Raw genomic sequence first — 26,190 nt, forward strand, 5'->3', positions numbered from 1 at the left:
CACACACACACACATACATTGGTATATATGTATTATATTGTTTCTGGTCATTTCTGTGTGCTGTTATATGGAGGTGATGGTGAGAAAGAAACTGATTTATACACAAAAGAATCCAGTTTAATGACCAACATATTTTAATTTATTTATATAAATATGTTGAGAATAAGTAACACAATATATTATTACATACTATAAAAAAGACATTAATATTGGAGCCTGAGTAGATAAACAGAGATCCTATCTGAGCACCATGACAATTAAAGGGATAGTTTACCTAAAAACTAAAATTAGCCCATGATTTACAAGTCATCCTTGGTGTATGTGACTTTCTTCTTTCAGATGAATATAATCAGAGTTATATTAAAAAATGTCCAGACTCTTCCAAGCTTTAAAATGGCTGTGAATGGTACATCTTGAATATCAAAAAAGTGCATCTATCCATCATAAAAGTAACCATACAGCTCCATGGCCTTCTGAAGCGAAGCGATGCGTTTGTGGAAGAAACATATCCTTATTTAAATCTTTATAGCCTGAAATAACTAGCTTCCAGCCGATGGTCAACGCAAGTCTTAAATCTTGGAAGAGCCAGGATATTTTTTTATATAACTGTGATTGTGTTCGTCTGAAAGAAAAAAAGTCATATACACCTGGGATGACTTGAGAGTAAGTAAATCACGGGGTAATTTACATTTTTGGGTGAACTATCCCTTTAAGGTGAGATATTTGAGATATATTTTCTCTGCTTCTAATCAGAGGTCTCAGATTGCTCATATTGCCATACTAATCAAATAACAACAATGCCTATAATTATAATAACATTTAACACGTATACCTGAATTAGGGCAAAATACATATTTTTACTAGTAAGCCATGTAATAACCTTTCTAATCCACAACAATAGGGTTTAGTAGAAAACAACAACAACAACAACAACAACAAAAAAAAAAACATTCTTAAAGGGATAGTTCACCCAAAGATTTAAATGCTGTCATCATTTCATCACCCCCACGCTGTTCCAAAACTGTATGACTTTCTGTGGAACATAAAAGAAGATATTTTGGTTACCGTCATTTTTAGAAATATCTTCTTTTAGGTTCCTCAGTAGAAAAAAGAACAACAGGATAGTTAGTAAATGATGACAGGCAGGGGTGTCCAAACCTGATCCTGCTGCATTTAAAGGGATTGTTCACCCAAAATGAAAATGGTGGGCTAATCCCCAACATTATTTTTCAACCTCGTCGAGTGGTTGAAGGACAGGTGTATTTGGACGGACCCTCGACCACTCAATTTTGACTAAGAGAGCGAGTCAGACAGATCCATAGACCACAATGATTGTGACTTCACATTTAATAGGCACACATGGTCAAGGGCTAAGGATGTTCAATTTAAATTCAATTCAATATAATGGCAACAGAAATGGCTGTTAAAGTCCATAAAAGTGCATCCATCCATTGTAAAAGTGCTCCACACGGCTCCGGGGGTTAATAAAGGCCTTCTGAAGTGAAGTGCCGCATTTGTGTAAGAAAAATATCTATATTTAAATCTTTATTGCCTGAAATATCAATATATTATCAATTATATATTCGTCACCGGAATTTACGCCACAACTTTGTCTTACGTCATTTGCTGGAATGCCAGTCTCTCGTGAACACAAATTCGACAATTAGCAGAAGTTGAGGGAGAGTAAATCATGGTCTAGTTTTCAATTTTGGGTGAACTATCCCTTTAAACACAGCCCTGCAGGGCCACTGTCCTGCAGAGTTTAGCGCCAACCCTGATTAAACACACCTCATCCAGGTAACCAAGGTCTTCAGACTCACTAGAAAATTTCAGGCAAGAGATTAGAGCTAAACTCTGCAGGACGTGGGCCCTCCACCAGCATGATTGGACACCCTTGCTTTAGGGTTACAGTGATAGTGAATTGCAGAGAATTGCATTTTCATGGAAGTTTACTATATTAGCAATACACAACATAGGGTTGCAAAAAGGGGCTGAACATTTCTGAAACATATCCAAAAACCTTCGGAAAGTTTCCAAAAATTGAGGAAAGTTTCTGGAAACTTTGCAACCCTACACCAAATCTAAAATGACGTTGATTTCATTCTACTCAGCAAAGTAACTATTCATTAACACAATGGAACAATTCAAGCCTAGCAGATACAAAAAGTCTGAACATTATCATTCTAACCAACAAATAAATCAGAAATTATTCTTTAATATACTAGCGCACACAGCTGTATTTCATCAGCATGTCTGTATTTTACTCATTTCCATTATCCGTAAGTCCACCGGGCTTGAGGTGGCCTCATGCTGCCGAATGCGAGACGAATCGTATTCTTTGAGAGTACACCAGATCGGTGAAGTACAGCACCAGATTGGCACAGGTGAACACGGCGATCACCAACTTGCTGTCCCACGGGCACTTTCCTCTGGGGCAGTCTTGGGGTCGCCCCGGGGTCCCGTACTTCTTATCAAAACTAAAGACCGGCCAGATCACGGCAGCGCTCAGATACAGAAGCGTCGCCAAGAAGGTGTAGACGACCACGAAGCGGTCGAAAGGGAAGCGCAGCGAAGACGTTCTCCCCGAAACGGTGAGTGCCACCACGACTACGGTCACGGCGAAGCACAGGCTGTAGACCACCACGCAGTATTGGGTGGGGATGTGGCGGTTGTACTCGCTGTCATTGGCCAGAGCGCCGAAGATGATGCAGGCTATGAAGGCTTGGACCACCTTGAGCAGGCCGGACACGGTGGCCATATAGCCGACCACATGCCCCGGCTTGGCCCGGGTGATGAAGACCTCGGCCCCGTAAGCGAAGCAGCAGACGCTGGAGCAGACGGTGACTGCGATTCGGTAGTTTCGCACCTCGCAGCCCTCCGACGGGCACTCCGACCTCAGGAAGTAAACAGGGTACACTATGGAGGCTGTGACGTACATAAGAGTGGCCAGCATGGCGAACGCCACAGTGAAGTTGTCCCAGGAGATGAGCATGCACCCGTGAAGCCTCGTCACGTCCAGGGTGAAGACCAGCAGTGTGACGGCAAAGCAGAAGCACCAGACGAACATGCAGAAGGTGCCATAGGTGGCGCTGAATCCCGCGCCGTGGGCCACCAAGGCCATGGTGGTGCAACCCAGCAGAAGCTGGCACATGCGGGCTGCGCCGAGACCGGACAGCACCGCTGCCTTGTTTAGGTAGTGGCCTCCTTGGGGGTCCATCGTTCTTGGGTGGATCAGGCGCGACCGAATCCACAAACCTCGCCCTTTGCCTTTCCTCTTTATTTAGGCAACCTTAATGACAAATCTCCTTTACTGCTTCCCAGCTCTGCTTTATAATTACGGCCGAGTGTGTGGGATCAGATTACAGCAGAAACTCTGGATGTTCTCTCTGGGCAGTCACTCTGCTGTAAGCCCTTTTAGATATTTAAAAAAAAAAAAAAACAGCAAAATATAGCAAAGTAATAGTTGGACCAGTCTTTTAAATTTTAAATCATCACTGTTATTTACTTCAAAGTTCCAATTTCCAATCAATCAATCAATGGCTCCTTAGTCTTTGCATATTCACCTTCTGCTCGCTGGTCTTTCTCTTGGCGTTTCTCGGTTGACCGTGACCACTGGATAAATGCAGAAAGTGAGTCCTTGTGAGTCGAATGTCACCTGTTGCAGCTGAAGGATCTCTTCATAATACAGAAGACGAGCAAGGTCCCATAAATATCCCACATGAGATGGTATCCGTAGGTTCCCAATTTCTTCAAACAACTTTTAGGACTGATTACCTTTGGAAGTCTTACTCTCTCTAGCACTGTTTCCACTCTCACACACTCTGACATATGCTGGGCTTCGAGTTGAAGTGCACCAGGGAAAGCGGTTTTAATGAGTGTGTTCTGCCGAGCTCAGGGCCACGGGCTCCACCAGCTCTATAAATAGAGCCCTATATTCCACTGTGGAATGGGGTGGGAATCCAAATGTCTGCGTCAAGCAACAGTGTAGGGAGTCGTGTTTCATATGGTTGCAAACTGTGTGTGTGTGTGTGTGTGTGTTTGGGGACAGTTAGAAGGTGTAGGCCCTGGCACATATATATGGCTCAAAGAAAAATTGCAGTGTAATGGCCCTAGAGCAAACAGCAGATTGCTCGTCAGTTTTGTACTTAAGAATATTCAGAAAAAACAAACAAAAAGGTAACCCTTTACTTAAAGCCTTTATGCATAAAGCATTGTATCTTTTCATATTTAATTATAACCAAAGTTCAAATTCATTATAATATTCAGATTCCTTGTTACATCATTGGTTGTTTGTTGTGTTTTAATGCATATTACGTCCTAGAAGTGTATTGTAACTGTGGTTAAAATTATTAAGGAGACCACTCAATGGTGCATTCCAAGCTATAATATCTAATGCATTAAAAATTGTTTTATAATGCATCATTCATAAAGGCTTTAAGTAAAAGGGCCTATATTTTTTAAAAGGGCCTATATCTTAGCAAAAACATTATCAAGGCATTCTATTATTGTATCCTTAATATTAATTTAGAAGAATTTTACATTAAAGCCACAATATGTCTTTCACCGCTAGAGGTCACTTATTCAAAACAAAGGCTTAAAGCTACACTGTGTAACTTTTTTATTTTATTCTTAGCTAAAAACACTTAGTTCTTTCAAAAATATGTGCTCATTAATGTATATTTACTTCTTTCAAGTAATAAAGTATTCTCGTGAGTTTATAATATGGCATTGAAAATACATACGGGTGAGGGGTTCGATTGCCGGTCGCCATGTTGCCCCTCCATCTTGACAGTACATTAGCCAAAGAGGGACATACCCATAAATTTAAGCTTTGCTTTTCGCGTTTTAACACTCAATGGCACTCATTGACGAGGTCGAACTGGAAGCCATGTTAATCTTGGACTAAATCGGCCACCGTAGGAGTTAAAATGAAATCGGAATTGAGAGGAACAGAAACTAATATTCACTGGATTGTCATATACCTTTACACCGCTAGATGGGGGAAAATATCACACAGTGTAACTTTACTAACGCCTTGGTTTCGCAGAGCTTTTATTCTGCTGTAGATAAGCGCTTTGGCTTTTTAAATGAAAAGTGAAAGAAAACTTTGAAAAGTGTTAAATTAAGTCAATAAACACTGATCACCATAATGGTGACTTAAAATGTGATTGTCTCCTTTGTTGATTCTATTTGTTATCAGCCGGTATCTTCAATAATGGTCAATTACCACTAATCTCATTAACTTTACCATTGCTTCAGTGCTCATTTAACACTCTTTATTTTTAACATTTAACACTCTTCAATGTGGTCTCAAACTCCCAGGAGAGTTCATTTAATACTTTTAGCTGTGTGGGGACAGGAGAGCTGTCAGTCAATAAATGGGAAATAAAGTAACTTCAACTTTTGTAAATTCTTTGAAAAGTAACATATGTTGTTGTAAAATTTAAAAAGTAATGCGTTACTTTACTAGGCAGTGAAATAAGTTTAAAATGAAAAGGCAATATTGAATGTTTCTTTGGAATAACTGTAATGTTTTCTCTCAGGGACACATACATGCATTCAACACAAGAAGAAAAAAAAACAATTATTTACAATTTACAAAGAATCACTTCTCTGTGAAAATAGCATTATAAATATGATTTACATAAAATAAATATGCAGCTTAGCAATGTAGATTGAGTTTTCTGTTAAAAAATATGTTACAGAACAAAATTGCAATTAGTAATACCTTCACATCTGTTGTTTTCTTTTCTCTTGGTTGATTTATTTAGGATTTTGTTTCTCCATAAGACCACTACATAAAAAAAATTATATTAAAAAGTTATTTTCTATTAAATATTTTAACAGTCTAGAATGTCTTCATTTGACAAAAGTACCCTCAAAGGAGTCAGCTGTTAATAAAACCTATACATAGATACAGAGCACAATAGCCTCTCTCCCAATTGAGTGAGAATTTGCATTGATAAAAGTGTGATTAACCATCATCTTACTGTTACGTCAGCACAACGGTGGTTTATTACATGAAGGGGAACTACACTCAAAACTGTCATTTTGCTTATTTTACTATTAAGATACTAAGAAAAAGATGTCACATGAGTAAAGAAAATGAGTGAAATGAGCAAAATCCCCCTTTTAATACAATGTGAGCGAGTTAAACTGAACGTACGCCAAAAAGGTATAGAGACCGACCTGAGTAGCAGTGTCACATTCGGGACGTTGTGTGCCTGAAATGTGACTATGAGAAGGAGGATTTGTTTGCTGGAATTTGCATTGCTACCATCCAGGATTTGTGAGGATGTATGCATTTTGTACCATAGAGGAATAGTTATCCCCCAAAAATTACAATTCTGACATTTACTCACTCTCTGGAATATTTTTTTTAACATCCAAACTTCTAATTGTATTTATACTGCTCAAAAGTCTCCAAAAAGGCAACATAAAAGTTGTCCATATGACTACTTCCATATTGTCCATATCATGCTCCGTGTTGTCACGCCATTTGCACTTGTGTTCAGGTAAAAGATGCCAAAGGCCATTATTTGTGGTGCCCTCTTGACCACAATTGAGATTTGACAGTTACAGCAAAAGGGGAATAAATGCCCGTTCACATCAAGGTCACAATAAATTCAGTCTGGTTAGTAATGCATGAAGCTGGTAATGCTGTTTGTGGAGTTGTTTAATCCTCCTCTGCTGAGATCTTCAGAGATGTAATGTCTTCTTTTATCTTCAGTTGATTTCATCTAAAGCTGTGGCAGTTATAGTTCTTGTGTTTCTTTGTCCTTCAGTGATTATGCTTGTTAACAACAGGTGTTCATCATTAATGCTCAATCATCAACAATAATTCAGTGTTACAACAGCCTGTAGTGTGCACACTGAGCAGTGTTCATTTCCTCTGTGCTAAACCATGTGGGGCCTACATGGCTGGGAAACGGTGACAGTTAAGGGGTTAAAAATGTGAGCGCTGCACTTATCGGTGTGTATTAAAGAAAGTGTACGCATGTTGTGCATAGGCTCATATTACTAATGCACCCTTAAGATAACACAAAAAACACTGCGCAATTGACTTCAGAACAGGTTTTGTTTGGTCAATGGGGAAGTCATTTTCAGTTCCTCAAAATAGCAACACCCCAACAATGCGCCTGAACACACCTGGTTTTCAGAACAGCTCGCCCATGGGTGAACAGATGGGTGCCAGTGCATTTGCCATTTAAACAACGTGGTGCTGGATGTGAAAATGATAACGTGTCGAGCTGAAACTAGCAAAAAACACTTGCGTCATGCCTGGCACCGCATTGCACTTAATTTATTTATTTATCACCGCATTAATTTAACTCTTATAAGGCATGCACCAATGGCTATGAGGTGAATCATAACATTACAAACTTGTTTTTGAAGCAAAAATATATTTGGAAATTGGACAAAATAACAAATATGTGTACTTAACGGCTTTAGTGAGGGAAATAACTATTTTGTCTGCGGGTATTACAAGTGCGTCCATTTAGCTTTTCGAATCAACAACTTTTTTTGTAGACAGTGCCTGCCACACGTCACCAATTTTCATACCATTACAATGAAGTAGCGATTTTTATTTAATGTTCTACAATTGCCGAACACTAAAGGGTTAAACAATTATTTTAGAACCAAGTTGAAATGTGGTCTAAAGAATAAAAAATAAAAACGTGATAAAAAAACCTCACAGCTTAGAGTAGGGCTGTCTTTAACGGTTTATAAGCCATCGTTAAAAATCTATTTCCCTATGGAAAAATTGAGAGTTTTTACTTCCAGAACCCGAGTGTTGCATGTAAGTCGCATTTCCACCGCAGGAACTTTCCCCAGTAACTAGGGACTTTGGAGTGGTACTGGGATTTGGGCACTAAACATGTTGACTTCACACAGCATTTTATTTCAACCTAAAGTCTGTTGGGGTGCATGCAATAAGAGTTGTCTGCTATTCAAATCAACAATGGAAAATGAAAAAATACGATGACGGACAGACTGCGAGGTTCAGGCTTCGTTAAGTTTATATGCAGAAGACGAAATCCAGCCGGAACAAATTTCTTTCGGGTTATTTCGGGCTATAGTTATTGCTCTTGGTGTCATGGGTCTTAACTGTTAAATGGTTTCAGAAGACTTGGAATATAGTGTGTGACTTTTGTGTTTTTATCCTTTTCGGCTTTTGGCAGTATAAATGACCATACACTTGAACGACGCTTGAACATTCTTTGAAAGTTCTCCAATTCTGATCTACTAAAGAAGAAATAATCCATGTTTAGAATGGCATGGAAAAAATAACAGAATTATTATTCATTTTGGGACGACTAGGTGATCCAGTGCTTTCCACACACGCGCGTGTCTGTCAAAAGTTCCTGTTTATACGATTCTTTATAGTCTTGAGTAGATCCATATATATTTTACATGTACTTCAAACTCTATAATCTGTGTTACAGATTATAAACTCTATAAATTGATAATATCCGTTCTGTCTTTCTCTCACTCTGAATGGACATATAAAACTCTAATAAACTGTGGCTAAATATATTGGTGAAATAAAATAAGATGGAAAAAAAAAACACACAAAGCAAACAACGATGCTGAAGATCCGTAAAACTGGATTACATTCGTGATACTTTTAGAACCAAAAGATAAATTAAGAGCAGAGATACGGATGAACCTTGTCCCGGTTTGCATGGTTTTCATCAGTACTTTCACTGGTACTGTGTTGAGTTGGGAACGTTTGAACAGTCAGCAGCCCATGGTTTAACTGAGGTGGATGTGACAAGGGCTCCATTCCAAATCACTGTGTTGGGCATCTCCACCATCTCCAAACTGCTCAGTGAGGATAATCTGCATGCTGGAGCAAAATGAATGCCATCTGGACTCTTAAACCGGTCATTAATGAGGGGATCTGGAGATGGAAGCCCGTAGAGAGTTGGCACAGAGCCCCGACTAAAGGCAGGGCTCAGCCTGAGGTCAAAGCTGAGGTGGGTAAAGGGGTCGGAGGTATCAAATGGACTGATGGGAAGGAGCGAGCCCTTCCACGGCATTTAGCTGCCACTGCTGAGCATGCCCAGGAGCTTACTTGGGTCCATGCCCTGCTGTTGGGCCATCTTCTGCACGTCAAAGCCCATGTGCATGAGGAACTGGATAACGTTCATCTCCTGTCCCGTCGACTGATCTCGGATCGTTGGGCACGTCGGGTTGCAGTGAGGCCATGGGCAGCTGTCGATTAAATGCACGGGACAGCCTTTGGGAGGGGATTTATTATTTCTGCCGTTGTCCTGTAGACTGCGATCCCAGCAGTGGAGCGCTCTTGGTAAAGACGTTCCCTTGACTTGAACGTCAGTCCAGTAACTACAACAAACACAAGAGGGTAGAGCTACTCAGTGATTTCACTAATGCAAAGGCGTCATGGGGGGAAAATAGCACTTTCAAATATGATTTGATAAATTTCCATCCTACTTTTTACCTACAATTAGAGCTTGACATTAACTTTTTTGCTCACCAGCCATTGTGGCTAGTGGGTTTCCAAAGTTACTAGCCACTCAATTTTCACTGGCCAAAATTGTTGGGAAATTTGTTTGGTGTAAATGACCACTGTACACACCCAAATTAAGTCTACATAAAATATATAACATGACAGGTCATCAAATATCTGGTTAGATTAAGAAGCTTTACACAGAACCATATCAGAGAAACAATAACAGTTACTCGTCTGATGAACCCTTTACAGTTAGTATTATGACCAAGTCATTCTCTTCAAATGCTACTGAAGTTAGAAGCATGTATACCAATGTTGCATGTAACTTTAGAGAGACGGCCTCTAAATTTGTGAATATCGAAAGTCAAATCTCTGTATGATGACTGAATCTCTACATCTCTGCTCTATGGTAAGAGTGCAGATTTCAGTGAGTGAGAGTGCACTGAACAAAAACGCAGCAAGGACTAATCTGAACACCTCTGATTATTAGACACTGCATTTATAAGATCAACAGAATGTGATTGGTTATAATGCGCATTGGGATTATAATTGATGCCTTGTAAAAAGACTACAACAATATTCAACCTGTTAAAGTGGCTAGTGGGACTGACCGTTACACCCCACTGCTGACATCCACCTGCAAATGGTCACTTGGCAGGTGTTAATGTCAAGCCCTGCCTACATTTTAAAAGATCCTGTTTGCTCATTTACAAGTTTTTTTTTTTTTTTTTTTGTGGGCTTGCTAGAATGCTGTATGTTTACATAGTTCAATGTTCAAAACACTAATTCTTTATAATTAAAAAAATAATAATTCTTATAATTAACATTTTTGCAGCACCGGTTTTCACGTGTCCAGTCTGTTCTGATTGGTCAGCCAGTCCCAGAAAAATAATCTGGTTTCCATTTGAATTAAGATACATTTTTTCTTACCCCATTGACAGATAATTTAAGGAAAAACTAATATCTTGTGATTTTGCTTGTCTAGTACATGCATCTTGATTTAACACATTTTTAGACTCAAATAGACAAACATGCTAATAAAGAAAAGCATTTTTTGCTGTATAGAAAACTGGTAAGAAAAAAAAAACAAAAAGTTGTGGTCATACTGCTGAGGATTAGTGTTACAAATCATTTTTACCACTGTTTCTCAGTTTGTCCACATTAGGAAGGTCGAAAAAAGGGGTTTAGAGTCAGAGTGGAAATAAGAGCATCTCTTTGACATTATGCCAACTAACACACTTATTCCTCCCCTTTTTGCATATGCATTGGGTGGGAATTATTTATATGAGGAATATTGTGACGTGTTCGTTCCCGGGAGACGCTGATATAGAGAATAACTGCCAGTTGTGAATAAATGTTTTTATCCTGATCACTGTAGAATGTCAAGTTTATTAACTGCACTTTATTTATAACTTTATTTACATAAGTAGAAAAGTGGTACAAATCTACTACTGAACTGACAGCACATTTGATCAACAAATAGAGATGCACAAAACTGAAGAGATCACTTACTTTCTTGTTATGAATTCATGCGACAGGCAAGCGGGAGCAAACATGGCACTGCAGGTGAAAAGCAGATCATCAGAAAAACCGAATGAGCATTCACACAACGAGTCTCTGAAGGGCCAGTCGTACTTACGGGACGTCCTTCAGTGTGTTCCTCAGCTCCGTCCCCAGATTCTGGATATAACGCCACTGGCCCTCTTGAACGGGCTGACCCGTCAGATGAATGTTGTCCACTGTTAGCTGGGCTTCATCAAACAGCCACTGCACTATAAACACAGGGCCTGTGATAAAAAAACAAAACAAAAAAAAAAACATCACACCGGGTTAAAAAAAGCAACCAAACTCAGTAGTGTCTGTAAAGCAGTAGTGGATGAGGCCGGGACTCACGTTTAATGGTGGGATAAACTTTATATCCAAAGAAGCAGTTCCATTCTTTTCCTTCATAAGCCTGTCGGCATCGTTCGGGTACAACGCTGCCCCAGTATCTGTCGACAAGAGGTTTATTTTCCCAAATGTCTAAATCACAGTGTAAGTCACATGAGTGAAAAACTTCCAACAAGATGAGTATTCAGTTCAGGAACATTTGAATGAACGGCTGTTAATTTGTATGTTTTTTTTCTTTTCTTTTTACTCTGAATTGAACTGAATTTTTAATTATTGGACAGAAAAGTTCCACATGTAGTAACCTAGAATACTGTCTAACACTTGATGACTGCTCTGTCAAGCCCTCGTCGTCAGTGAGGAACCAGGGTGTGCTCTTTGATACCAATCTCTCATTTGAAAGCCACGTTTCTAGCATCTGTAAAACCGCATTCTATCATCTTAAAAATATATCTAAATTACGGCACATGCTTTCAATGCAAAATGCTGAACAGTTAGTACATGCGTTCGTGAGCTCAAGGCTAGATTATTGTAATACTCTACTGGGTGGTTGCCCTGCTCGCTTAATAAACAAACTCCAGCTGGTTCAAAACGCAGCAGCTCAAGTTCTTACTAGAACCAGGAAGTATGATCATATTAGTCCAGTTCTGTCAACACTGCACTGGCTCCCTATTAAACATCGCATACATTTTAAAATCTTGCTTATTACTTACAAAGCACTAAATGGTTTAGCTCCCCAGTACTTAAGTGAGCTCTTAACACATTATACTCCATCACGTCTATTGCGGTCTCAAAACTCAAAAGAGTGGCCTCTTAGTAGTCTCTGTTTATCCAGAGGTTTACTGCAGTCAGTCGGATTTGGGCCGTATCCATGTCAGATTGTGGACCTGCACCCAGAAACACAAAAGCTGCCCTGAAGTGTCTGCAGAGAGTGTGTCAACCAGACCCACCCTGTGACGGCCTCATCAACATCAACAAACCCGTCTCCTGCGTGATGACTCTGATCTTCAACTGGATTGAACTGGACAATTACTCTGAATGTTCTGATCTAATATGACTTCTGGTTTGTAATGTTGCCAGAATTATAATCATAAACTGTTTGTTAATAGGCCAATGAAGAACTGGCACCCTGACTGAGCCTGGTTTCTCCCAAGGTTTTTTTCTCCATTCTGTCTCCTGATGGAGTTTTGTTTCCTTGCCACCGTCCCCTTTGTTGCTCAGTTGGGAACACTAAATATTAATCTATTACTTTCTATTAAATTCTGTTGCATTATCTTCCTGTTAACACTGACGCTGCTTTGAAACAATCTGCATTGTAAAAATCGCCATATAAATAAAGGTGACTTGACTTGTACACAATAACATTGGTTGCAATTAACAACAAAATGTTGTATTAAACTGAGAAAAATCTAAACAAAGTGAGTTTTTGCTCAAAACAAGCTCAGTTATCTGCCAATGGGGAAAAAAATATAGTCAGAAACAATCAGATTATTTTGCTCACCCCACTGGCAGATAATGTTGCTTGTTTTAAGCAGTGTATGTCCATTTTTATTGTAATGTTATGTGCTTTGAAGCATGAGGTAATTTAACGTCGTCTCTCGCAACACTTTGCAGACTCATCAGTTTTGAAGGAGGCATGGCTTTGGACTCATTTCAAAACTAGCTTGCTATATCCTCTCCGAATTTGCCCACCCCGCCTTTAATGACAAACGTAACATCCTTACTTGATTGATCTCTTGATGACCTCTGTGGGCGCACAGTTGAAGGTGTCCACGCAGTCAGTGCAGCGGTACTGTTTGTTGTCCAGGAACCAGCCAGAATCCGCCAGACCCCTGACCTGGATGTTTGTGTGGCCCAACTCCTCCAGGAACTCAGACACTGAGTCCACGTTCAGCAACACCCCGGTTCCGCCCGCGCTGTGCACCAGACGCACACATTCAGTCAATATCAGTCAGGAAGTCAGGAGTCGAAGCTATGGTCAGGAATAGGGACTCACCTGCTTCCAGCCAACAGCAGTATCTTGGCATTGTCCAGACCTTTGGTCAGCAGATCCTTCACCACTTCCTTTATGATCAGGGAACCCATGAATGCATAGTCATCTGGACACAATGAACAACCAATTAATGAACGGCTAGTGCTTATTAGCTTATAACAGCTAAAAAAAAACCTGTAATAGAGTACAGTCATGGTATAAAGTGGTAATATATTGGCACTTTGATATAACAATCATTAAACAATTAAGATATTAATACATTTATTTAGCAAATATGCATTAAAATGGTCAAGTGACAGTAAAGGCATTTATAATGTTACAAGAGTTATATTTTTAGAATACATGCTGTTCTTTTGAGCTTTTTTATTCAAAGAATCCTGGATCCCAACAAGATATGAAGCCATTTTCAACTATGATAATAAATGTTTCTTGATCATGAATGATTTCTTAAGGATCATGTGACACTGGAGACTGGAGTAATGATGCTAAAATTCAGCATGGACATCACAGGAATAAATTACATTTTACTAGACATTTAACTAGAAAATAGTTATTTTAATTTGTTTGTAATAATATTTCACAATATTTAACTATTTGTTTGATCAAATAAATGTAGCCTTGTTAAGCAGAAGAGACTCAAAAACTTTTGAAGGATAATGTGTATTGTTCGGGTCTGGGACCACTAGTGAAAAATTAAATTAAATTTATTTCACATTTATGGAGTTCATATTTATTTTAAGCTGATTATTTAAGTTATTACTACAATTTGAGAACAATTTTTACAATATACAGAAAATTGAGCAAAACTTATATTTAGCATTCCTATTATTCTTAGTACATAATTTTTCATTACAATTTTATTATCATAAATTATATATATTATATATAATATTATATATTATCCATGAATTTCTGACTGCCCAAGTATTTCACATGTCCATGTCCCTTTTTTAAAGAACACCCGAGCTGGCAAAAAGTCTACATGTTTGTGTAAAACTGGATTTATTTAGCAGGAACTGAGAATGATCCTAGTCAGGGTAGAGCCATGCTTAATTTGACAGGAATGTGTCAAATTGTCAAAACAAGGCTGTGAGGGACAGAAGTTCAGTGCTGTCACAATTCAGCAGTGTGAGTGCCCGTGATCACCACCAGAGGGCACTCCACCCCGGACTGTCACTCCATCACAAACTACATTACCCATAATCTTTTCCCCGGACTCATTAGCACTCAATGTTTACACCTTTGTCTCATCACCTCATTACCTCTGCCTATATAAGCCTGGTTATCTCTGTCATCCATTGTGAAGTCTTGTTTAGTGTCAACTGCATTTCTATGGTTTCATGTTTCTTGGTACTTTGGATTTCTTGCCTTTCTCAGAAACTTCCTCAGAATTTTTGGGAACTTTCTCAAATGTTTGGAAATTTTGCAGATTTTTAAGAAACTTTTTGATTTTTTTTTTTAAACTTTCTCTGAATTTTTGGAAACTTTCCAGTAAGTTGATTGAACTGCCTACCTGTGTATGACCTTTTGCCTGTTTTATGAACTACGACTTTGGATTACCCTTTAATAAATACTGCGTTTGGATCTTCAACCTTCTGTCTTAGAGCAGTTCGTTACAAGTGCATTCAATGGGTTTTTTAAAGCCACAATATGTACTTTCACCACTAGAGGTCGCTTAATGGTAGCCTAGAAATCTAGACGCACCCTAGCAGCAGCAAATTTAATTTGCCCGCAAGTGTCGTCTAGGCACTCTCAATACCATTCTGAGCTGTGTTCCTTAAAATCTGTGGCCCAATCACATCGTGTATAAAGTCGGCGGGCGGGGCCATAATGACGACGGCCGAGTTGCGTTTGTGTGCTTCTAGTAAACACAGAAACTGGCGAACGGCGGCGGTCTTTCGAATCAGCTCGTACCGCGACTCTGGAAGACTTGGAGTTAAGCTTTTCTCTGAGAAAAGAACAAAGAGCGGTAATATGTGTTTGTAGTTTAGCCGACCGGATACGGCGAATGTTTAATCAGTCAGCGAGCTCCCCTTCACCGTCGTTGCTCCGGTTGGTGTAGCGCTATCCTATCGCGTGCAGAGGGAGTTTGAAAGACAACCGTTTATCCCGCCCCTTGGATTGAGCTGTCTATGGTGAGTTTCCAGACCAAACATCTTGATGTGGGTCTGGCTTGTCAGACTAGCTTAATGGTGTAGCTTGATAACGCCTTGATTTCACAGAGCTTTTACAAAAATATCTGGTCACAAAAATAAAACATTTTTGCTGCTGTAACATATAAATAAATAGTTTTTAAAAATCATATTGTAATTTCTGGATTTTTTTAAATTATATTTCTCACAGTGGACATGCACCTACGATGACAATTTCCGATCTCTCCCAGATTTCTAAGTGGGAAAACTTGCAAAATAGCAGGGTGTTCAAATACTTATTTTCCTCACTGTGGTTTGAGTCTTACTTTGATCGGTTTTTGGTGTGGCTCCACTCCATACGTCGCTTGAGCAATATGGGAGGAACCTGAAAAATGATAAACACAAAGACGTCAGGTCCAAATCTGTGCCAACTTAACCGTTACGTAACCGTAAACCACCCCATTTCATCTAGAGTGAAGAAAGAGAGTATTTGCACAGGTACTTAGAGAGGGATACTCACACCATGTTGGCATTCCACCAGTGAGGGTTTTCCTCTGGAAGTGAAGACAGTATTCCTGTGCCTGACGTTAAAATAAAGATATATAGAACTGTGAAATAGTGCAAAATAACACATGAAAATGATCTTTGTATAATGCTTTTGAAATCTAGTTAAATGTGCCAAGAATTTGGCCTGAAAAAAATCCCTTTTAAAGCAAGTCATTTCAGTCGGCGTTCATCTTTGAAACACCTCAGCTACTTCAGTCATGCATGTGCAGCTCCTCTCTTTGAGTGAGGAAACAAAGTCTCCAAAACTGTTCACCAAGCTTACAGTTATATTTAATATTTGAAATCAACAATGAAATCTGACAACAAGCATCTCAAAGTTTCTCTAAACGCTCAAATCATTCACTGTAAAAAAATAAAATATAAATAAAAATGAATCTCTCCAATTAAACATTGTCCAGTGACTGATCACATCTATTTGGCCAAATTGAATTTCTGTGAATTGATGTGATTTAATTAAGAAATTCAATTTGGTCAACTAAAAAAAAGGAAGGTGATCAGTCAATTGAAAATGTTCAGTTGGAGACATGATTTTTTTTTTTTTAACAGTGTACGCAGTTGCAATGACGTGTTACCAGTTACCAATTGGCTCTTATTTAGAAGGCGGGACTTATTCCGCCATTTTCCCTTGTTAGACTTTATCCCAATCATGGTAATACGTTCAGCGTCTGTATATCTACAGTCTTTGGTGTGAATATTGATTCTATTAGCAATAAAACTTCTGTTGTCTTTTCTAACCTGTCTTGGTCTGTGGCCATTTGGCAGAGCTCATGAGCCTCCTCATGGTCTCGTATCTGCTGTCGCAGTTCTCCTTGTTGAAGCAGTACCAGCCACCTGCACAGAGACAAACACGTCACACACGTTCATCACCGCATGAAACAACAGGCTGAAGTCTACAGGAGATATTCTGATGGCCTAAAGCGCACTTACCCTCCAGAAATATTAACCATCTCCTGCTTCCTTTGGACTCCTTCAGGTAGTACCTACAATAAAGAAGACTGCCATTAAACCTACACTTACACATTATACATGCTACACAGTGCCATCAATTATTAAATGCATCAATTCTGTAACACTTTTGTTTTGGGTCCAATTCTCTTTATGAACTAGTTAAAACACATTTATTCTGCATGACTATATCCTGCCTCTCCTTGTCACGCATCTGTCCTGTCTTGAGCACAAGTGGTTTTGTTATTTTGAGCATGTACTCTTTTCCTTGTCTGATACCACCCCTCTTGTCATCCAATTATTGATTATTTGCCCCACCTGTCGTTCTTCGGTACCTGCCTTGTTTGTCTACTATTAATTCTCCCTGTGTTTTCTGTCCTGTGCTGGTCCGTTGCCTTTTGTTCAGGTTGGTGGCGCGTCCCGATGTCTTCACTTTCCCTGCTCCTTGTTTCTGACCTCCGGTGTGCGTATGTGTGTTTATATTATGTTTGATTTCCCTCCTGTGGGTTGTGTTTAAGTTTGGTTTATTTAATCAATCCGTTCCTCTGCATTTGAGTCTTCCGCCGGTTTCCTACGCACACCTGACACTCCTAATCTAAACTTAACTACCTTAAGCTATTTAAAAGTAGTAATTGGGAGTTTGAAGCGCACACACGCACGCACACACGCACACGCACACGCACACGCACACACACACACACACGCACACACACACACACACACGCACACGCACACGCGCACACACACACACAGTTAATAATGAGAATTGGTCCCCAAACTAAAGTGTGACCATCAATTAAATTAAAGTGAAAATACTGTTGTTCTGAATTATGTTTCTCAAAGTTAATCCATCAACAATATATGATTTCTAATCTTTAAAAAAAGTAATGCACAAATGTCTCACAAAAAGTGTCATTAAAGGGGTACTTCAGCGCTGGGAAGATGAATCTGTATTTAAACTGGGTCATCAATGCAGTAGAAATGTGAAATTATTTTTGAATTTGGTGTCTTCTAGACTGAGAAAAGACAGAAAATGTATTTTTGTCCCATGAGGATGAAAGACTACAATTCCCAGAATGCTTCGCTGCCCTGTGAGGCCATTCCCAACGCCACCAACTTGATTACAGTGACTGAGTTAGAGAAGACACTACAATTAAAAACTGAACGTGTGTGTTCAATATAATGAGTGAGTCCCCGCGCGAGTCTCACAGCACTGAGCACTAACTGCACGAGTGATGAGAGCTGAGGTAATCGCGACTACACTCGCGGCATACATTCACAACACGAGTTCAGTCTGGTGCGTTTCAGTTCATGCCTTTACAAGCTTAACTTTCATAGAAATTAATTTGAGAAGTTAAAAGACTTACATTGCTCAGCATAGCTCCGTTTAAATGAATGCCTGCAGCTGAGCTGAGCTGTGAGTGTGATCTCCATCCCCCATGCGCGGGTTCAAAACATGCGGAAATGGCTCCCTCTGCTGGCTGTAGTCTTTAGCCTTTGGGCAAACATTCCTCCTATGATGCAAAAATCGTCAATTTGCATCATAGGAGGAATTTTTCCAGAAATAAAATGCATAAATCTCTTGTCTCAGGGGGATATGAGGGGGAAAAGCACAATCATTTGAATATACTCCAGGGTTTCTACTGATACAAAGCCATATGCTAATCGCTGAAGTAACCCTTTAATTGAATGTGCTTGTGTACTGTAGTTCAAATCTTTTTTTTAATATATATATATATATATATATATATATATATATATATATATATATATATATATCTGTATTTGCAAATATTTCAGTATTATTGAAACAATTAAGTGTTAGAGTACACGGTTTCTAAACAGTTTGTGCCCTTTCTAATTAGAAATCTATGTTTTAATATTTTTTGTCATGCTTTAAATAAGTACTTATGATGATGTGTAGCCTAACATGTAAAGTACATGGTTTTAAATAAAATTTAGTCTATATTATATTTAAAGTGAATATATTTTAATTATACCAAATTGGGTTACAATTTGTTACAGTGCAATTATATATTTAAGTACTGAGTAATATTATAGGGTTATTTGCATATAATGCATGATTTTACTGTTATTAATATGGTAAGTATATGCAACAAGACACTGTAAAATAAAGTATTACCCTAAGTTGCAACTTCATTACAAATGTATTTTTTTACATGACATACAGTTGCAATAGAAATCACATAGTTAATGCTTGACCGTACAGTTCAAATATATTTCAACAGAAATATGAAATCACAGTTTACTAATAAATAATCTTATATAAGAACACGATTTAAAACAGAAACCTATTATTTATCTTCCCCCGTTGGCAGATAATTTAGCTTGTTTTAAGCAAAAACTCATTTCACTTTCCAGAAAACAAGAAGAAAAAAAATCTCTTATGTAATTTGACTTATCTAGTAAATGCATCTTGATTGAATTGAATTTTTAGATATTTAGACTGGAAACAAGTAAAAAATACTAAATAAAAACATTTATTTGCAGTGAATACAGCAAATGTTTAGCCTAATTGCAATACATGTGCAATTAAGTGCTGAAAACATTACATTTAGTTTACACTTAATGCTATTTTAAAAAGTATATTATTTCAACAATAAGTAACAGCTTTTTTTCCCAATGGATGATCTACGGAGAGGTCTGTGATGTTCACCGTATCCACAAGAGGGCGTTCAGATATTGGGGAAACTCATTCCAACTCAACCTTCAGTCTCTTTTTGCTTGTGTGAGAAAAGTTACAGTTGTGGCTCCGCTTGTTGCTTTGAGGGGCATCAGTCTGCCATAATTAAAGACAGCTTTAATTTGCATCCAATTTATGCCACTGGTGACCACATTTTTAGCATATGGTCTAAATTTCTCACCATTACCCACCTCACCACTACTTACACGGTAACGGTTTATGTTTCATCACATCACATTACAGCTTATAAAGCTTAGGCTGCAAGTCTGCTAGCTCTCATAAACTTAACGCCAACATTCAGTAAAAGGGTTTTATAAATGCTGGAAAATTAGGATGAGCCTGATTCTAAAAGGTTTTCTCTGGCTCTAGGAGCAATTTTGAGTTTCACAACCTGTAGAGCCATCCATGTGAAAGAGCCTATCACACGACACACAGGGGAACTTCTTAACAAGAGAATGCTGGACGATGCCAAAAAAAGTTGCAGCTTTGGCGCATCATAGAGCATCAGCATGGATTTTACGCCAGCGCGGATTCCCTTATGGTAAAGCAAGTGAATATAAAAGACCTGCTGTCATAGTAATTACATGAGCTCTAAACTGGGAACATTGGGACTTTGCAAGAAGTCAAACTGATGATCAGTTACTGCTAGGGTTGCAAAGAGGATGAACATTTTCAAAAAGTATTCAAAAGTTGTAAAATTTACTGGAAAGTTTCCAAAAATTCAAGTTTACAAAAAAAAATCTAAAAGTTTCTTAAAAATCTGCAAAATTTCCAAACATTTAAGAAAGTTCCCAAAAATTCAGAGAAAGTTTCTGAGAAAGTTCCCAAAAATTCTGCAACGTTTCCAAAAATTCTGGAAACTTTGCAACCTCTAATCACTTCCTATTTGTTACTCAATATATTCAGCTTTTCAGATTTTAGATGATCTTTGTTAGTTCCATAAACACGGTCAACTACAAATTTGAAGGCGAATATGAAAATCCATTTCCTGTGAATATTCTTTTACTCCAAAACTGTCATGCTCATGAAATATGCTCAATTGCTTCAAATAAATAGTCTTTAAATGTCACGATCATTTTCTGATTCTTAAAGCAGCAGATTTGTATGACTATAAAGCATATCAATGTTTTATATAAGGATGGTGCTCAAAAATAGTGTAAGAGTTTGTTCACAGTGTAGCAGGAGCCAAAAAGATTATGCATAATTAAGATTCTCTTCATGAGATGTACAGGATAAATAAGCAAGTTTACAAGGTTTGCGGTATCCTATTGATTATGTATGGATTATTTTGCACTGTCAACACCAGCCTACGCACAGTATCGTCGCAATGAAAGAGTACTTACACACAGATAGAGCACATTTTCTACTTCTGTATACATCTGTCCCAACTTTTACATTTTATAACCGTTTAACTTCAGTGCTTAAGATTTAACTTTAAGACAGTCGAGGCTCAGGTGTGTCGTATGTGTCTGGTGTCTACACTGTAAAAAATTGCCCTGTGTGATCAATACATTTTGGCAACATATGCTATAGATTCAATTCACTGAATCATTAAGTCACCTGAATGTAATTTAAGTTGATATGACTTAAACTTCCAAGTTGATTGTACTTAATTGAAGGCAGAATCTTTTTATAACACACAGCTGTCATTTTGTAGTGTCTATACACAAGTAATATACTGCCTCAATATCACAAAAAAAAAACATTATTATCTACTATTGGAATTGCAAACTATATAATTGGGCATTTTAGCCAATCAGCTCGCATTGTTCTGACCTCAGTGTCTTGAATTAAATTTCACCAGGAGCATATTGCAACTAAGGGATCCTGGCTCAATTTATCCGCTAATATACAGTTATCTTTCGTTATCATTATTGTTCTTGGTGTGAGTGTGCCATGGTGAACTAAACTTTGCATACAGTTGACAAGATCACCAAGATATCCCGGCTTAAACCCTTATCCTAGTTTTGTGCAATAGGTCCCTGGTTTACCAGAGCAGGGATGCGACAAATACTCAGGCATTTTATGTACTTGTCATGTCTACACATCCTCTCACAAGCAGATATTGTACAGCACTGCCACTGTAAACACTGCAAACTTGACTTCTGGATCACATTAGAGCACACATTTCCCTCCTACAGTACTGAAGCCCCGCCCACCTGTCACTGTATTACCATTTATTTCAGGTGATTCTCTCGCTATAGTCTTCTAAACCGGATCCTGGCATGCTCACCTTGCTCTGACAACGCCTTACATGTGTATTATTGGACTTGTATTTATATCATGGCTTTAAACCCTGATTTGTCCAACATGAAACTGTCAGGTCACTGTCTTTCTCCAGATAAATGGATGTGTCAAAACCCATTAGGAGATTGGAGAACATGCTCTCATACCAAATGATTTATGTCACTAACCATTAACATGAACAACTTTATTTTATTTGCAGCCATAAACCAAAAGTCATAAACTAAACTAAGATCAAATGATTGTAACAGGGTTGGGATAGAAAAAAAATGTCCAAAAAGGGTGTTTTATAGCGATGCCATAGAAGAATTTGGTTCCCCAAAGAACATTTTAGTCTGACAACACCTTAAATTTGGGTTAGTGTCAATATTAATGCTTTAAACCCTGATTTTTCCAGCATGAATCTGTCTGGTCACTGTCTTTCTCCAGATAAATGGATGTGTCAAAACCCATTAGGAGATTGTGCTGGAGAACACACCATCATACCAAATTATTAATATATCATATACACCATTAACATGAACATCTCTTTATTTGGAGGCATAAACCAATGTAGTGTAACTAAAAACAGGAAGCAATGACATAAATTGTAACATGATAGGATAAATTGTAACATGATAGGGAAACAAAAACTGCCCCAAAAGGGTGTTTTTGTAGCGATGCCATAGACTAATTTGGTTCCTCAGAGAACATTTTAGCAAACAGGTTCAAAATAACCTTTTTTTCATAGTGTAAAGAACATGTTTACTTTTTTCCACTAGTCAATGGTAATATTCCATGGATGTTATTCCTGGAACTACACATGACAATACAGATACAATCTTTCTAACAGTTTAAATGAAATATAATTACTGTAGGCTAACGACGGTCGAGAATAGGGAGTCTGCACGCGCCTGTTGATGCCCAACCACTGTCTAATGTAAGCAGCCCACTGGGTTACCTAAAGTTTGTGTCTGTAACCGGCGTTTTGTCTTACCCTGCTGGGGTCCCGTCGTTACAGGTGACTGATGTATTCTCCAGGAAATGCAGCTTCATGTCGTAGTCGAGCTTCTGTGCCGAACACGGGTAGAGAGACTGCGCGAGGTTCTTCACCTGAGTCATGAAGTTGTCCATGTTTTCTTCCACGGCTGTGAAATCCAGCGAGAAGCTCTCGGTGGTCTCGGCGCGGGAATGCTCGGAGGGCAGCGCGCGCCTCGGCTGCGGGTTGCGTCCTCCGCGTAATCTCCGCGCACCGAGCGCGCCGGACTGAATCAACCCCAGCATCACAGCCCAATGAATGACACTCATCACCCGTATGCTCCTCTGCGGCCGCCTGCACTTCATCACGCGTTCCTCGAAATCCTGAGGTGATGCCGAATACCTGCACGAGCAGCTACACAAACATTCAAAAGCGCACAGTTACACAAAGCCAGGGCCCGTTGGACAGGTGAGTTTCTCAGTGCAAAACACTTGGAAGTCCGCTGAGTTTATATTGTCCTCGACTGAGATGGAAACTCCTCTACGGGCTGTGGTGTGCTCTTCTGTTCAATACCTGTATGTTTAACCGCTCGGGGTTTTAACCCTGCTCTCTTTCCCACGAACCAATCGCCGTGGAGGGCAGTGCAACGGGGCGTGATCCAGTCGCACTCACTTCTGTCCTTTTCATTTATTGAAGGGGAAAAAAATAAATGCCCATAGTCTGGTCTTTTTGATCCGCGATATTTTTCTTGATGTGGTAGTTTTTATTGGCATTGGAATGCCTGTTTCCTAATCCACGCGAATTTATAGAGTGAGAATAGACTTTCTAACACTTGTGCATTTGAAAAGAAATGTATAACCTAAATATATAACAAGAATAGCGTGAGAAGCGGCATAACTCGCACAAAATATAGGCTACTTTATTATTATTATATAAATAGTAAATAAATAGTAAATAATTGTGTATAGGCCTACTGTAGGCTATCATTTATATTATAATGTATTATTTTGGTGATTATATGCACAACTATTTTATTTAAAGTACCCTTATACTTTAACTTAAAATATGCACAAATTCAACCTTTACTTTTTTTATATACATCTTAAACCCAAACCATGTCTGACTCAAACAAATAAAACAATGATGGACAAATCCCATGGACAAATACATTTTAAGCCAAGTCTATATTTGACCCAAACGAAGACAAATTCAACCATTGGTTCATTTTTTTAAATACATTTTAAAGCCAACGTTGGATTTTTCCAAATCCGTACAATTTTGAATAGTTTATCGTTTATATTTTGCAATTCATTATTTGGTGACATATGGAGGACTTTAAATATAACATTTTTAACTTAAAAACATGCACTCTGGGTTATTTCACGTGAAACCCACGTGATTGTTTCAAATATGGACAAATCTGTTGGTCTAAATGTTTTTAATAAAAAATGTAAAACTAACGGTTGGCTTTGTCCATATCTGACTAAAAAGAAAAGAAAAAAAGGCTATCTAACCGTTGGTTTACATTTTTTTCAACTTTTTTTTTTATCCAAAGGTTATCCATATTTGACAACAAACATGGGTTAAAACAATCCAGCATTTTCTAGGTCTATTTTGTCACGAATGTAGGCTACTGGTCCAGTGCCAGATATAGTCTGCAGTCTTGTGAGAACAAACTTTTTACTTTCACGATGCGACCGTGAACTTACTGTACTTGTCTAGCTTGTGGGGTTATTTTTTGTCAGTGTATAAGAGATTCCGCGACTTTTTTATCTTCTGGAGTCTGTTGACGGGGCCTCTGGAGATCAAAGGAGTCAGTCATCATCACTCCTCCACCCTCATGAAGCCCCTTCCAGACTTTCCCTCCGCTGTATATTTGGAGTCGGAAGGGAAACCCGCACCTTACAGGAATGCTCCTTTTAGTGGGTAAATTAAATGTTTCATTATTTCATGCCGGTATTGTAAATTAGCTTTAAAAATACGATATCAGTCGACTTCAAGTAGCCTACACTTTTCCTTACCACAGCTCAAAGTATGTCCTACTTTATCCGTCCAACTTTGCTTTTTTCACTCGAGACAATCTCCTTTAATAGTGATGTCTTCGCTGTTAAGTGTTTCACACATGGCGTTAATATAATAGGGTTCCCTGGATTCCTGCTTTGGCCATTAATCGTCCATTGAGCGGTGAGATAAAAGGGTGTCTAGTGGCTGGTGTTAACGCGACACTTAACTTTACACAAGCCCGTTGTTTCAGACCAGTGCTCTCACTTTTATGCATTCAGTGTCGTGAAAAACGGGGGAACTCGCCCATTGGCGTCGAGTCATTCCGTCACTTACCGCCAGTCTCCTTCTTTTGTTCAGATGCTAAACATTTGAAGAATAGACCACCCTTCCTTCAGACGCAGATACATGGGACCATTAAACACTCGAGACCATAGGTAGGTCCAGCAATAATTGGCACAACAACAAAAAAAGTATGGACCAGCAACAAAAAAAGTAAATCAAGGCTTATGGTCCATTGATAGTTAATGAGAATATCTACACGTGTGGATTTGTGTGAACTTGGCTGCATACAGCAAGTACTGCCACACCAGAAAGTGTCATTTAAAAAAAAAAAAAAAAAAAGATTTTTTTTTTTTTTTTTTTTTTTTTTGCTGATGCCACAATAATAAATGTGCAGAATGTGCTGTCAATTTATGCTGCTAATAGTGAAACATTTTAGCCCGTTAATCATTACATTTTAAATGCTACATTTTGAAATTACAATTTTTGCTGCAGTATGTTGTAAATCCATAAAGAGAAAGCGTGGCACAGGGAAATTTATCTCGTATATGCACACAGGTGTTTTGAGCAATCTCTCGCCACAAGTTACAACCCTTGTAAATACTGGCAAAAAATTCAATGCACATGTGCGACCTGAGCATAAAAAGTAAGCGCAGTCATGAAAATCAGACAATGCTCATACAGGACGCACAAACTCTTCTAAATTAGAAAATTTGCATCACACAAACTGTATGCTGACCCCCAAGTATCACATAAAACGTGAAGTATACTTTGGGCTTAAATGTACCCTGAATCCTACATCATGAGGGAGGATAATTAACAGAACAAGAACCAGGCATTTAACTGAATTAAAAAAACAAACCCTAGGTGTTACAGGCATTTTAATGTTTGCAAATGGTTCAGAAACTATAGTTTAATCATTGTGTTTATTCTGTTATAGGATTCTGAGCTTAAATAGTTGATGAAAATGCTACATGAAGGCTATAAAGAGAGCAGTGC

The 26,190-nt window shown here is 38.6% G+C and overlaps 2 protein-coding genes across 2 annotated transcripts; both read right to left on the reverse strand.

The window, feature by feature from the left end:
- Positions 1 to 161: 161 nt before the first annotated feature.
- Positions 162 to 3,991, reverse strand: LOC137046880 (myeloid-associated differentiation marker-like protein 2). Its single transcript, XM_067424323.1, has 2 exons — positions 3,564 to 3,991; positions 162 to 3,411 (listed from the first exon to the last, which is right to left on the reverse strand). The coding sequence occupies exon 2, from the start codon at positions 3,215 to 3,217 to the stop codon at positions 2,306 to 2,308; it is 912 nt and encodes a 303-aa protein (XP_067280424.1). The 5' UTR covers positions 3,218 to 3,411; positions 3,564 to 3,991; the 3' UTR covers positions 162 to 2,305.
- Positions 3,992 to 8,322: 4,331 nt separating this feature from the next.
- notum1a (notum, palmitoleoyl-protein carboxylesterase a) lies at positions 8,323 to 23,448 on the reverse strand. The gene is made up of 11 exons (XM_067424158.1): positions 22,927 to 23,448; positions 16,985 to 17,037; positions 16,793 to 16,888; positions 16,011 to 16,071; positions 15,817 to 15,875; positions 13,362 to 13,464; positions 13,090 to 13,281; positions 11,372 to 11,469; positions 11,118 to 11,265; positions 10,991 to 11,038; positions 8,323 to 9,351 (listed from the first exon to the last, which is right to left on the reverse strand). Exons 1-11 carry the CDS (start codon positions 23,271 to 23,273, stop codon positions 9,045 to 9,047), a joined length of 1,512 nt encoding a protein of 503 aa, XP_067280259.1. The 5' UTR covers positions 23,274 to 23,448; the 3' UTR covers positions 8,323 to 9,044.
- Positions 23,449 to 26,190: the final 2,742 nt, after the last annotated feature.

Source organism: Pseudorasbora parva, chromosome 2 (genome assembly GCF_024679245.1).
Source record: "Pseudorasbora parva isolate DD20220531a chromosome 2, ASM2467924v1, whole genome shotgun sequence".
NCBI classification, from domain to species: Eukaryota; Metazoa; Chordata; class Actinopteri; order Cypriniformes; family Gobionidae; genus Pseudorasbora; species Pseudorasbora parva.

Excerpts from the sequence above, each read along its gene's own strand:
- LOC137046880 (XM_067424323.1), bottom strand. The coding sequence starts at position 3,217 with ATGGACCCCCAAGGAGGCCACTACCTAAACAAGGCAGCGGTGCTGTCC.
- notum1a (XM_067424158.1), bottom strand. The coding sequence starts at position 23,273 with ATGAAGTGCAGGCGGCCGCAGAGGAGCATACGGGTGATGAGTGTCATT. Across the intron at positions 16,072-16,792 it reads ATGGCCACAGACCAAGACAG|GCACAGGAATACTGTCTTCA; the intron begins GTTAGAAAAGAC and ends TTTTAACGTCAG. Across the intron at positions 13,465-15,816 it reads CACACCAAAAACCGATCAAA|ATGACTATGCATTCATGGGT; the intron begins GTAAGACTCAAA and ends CATTGTGTCCAG.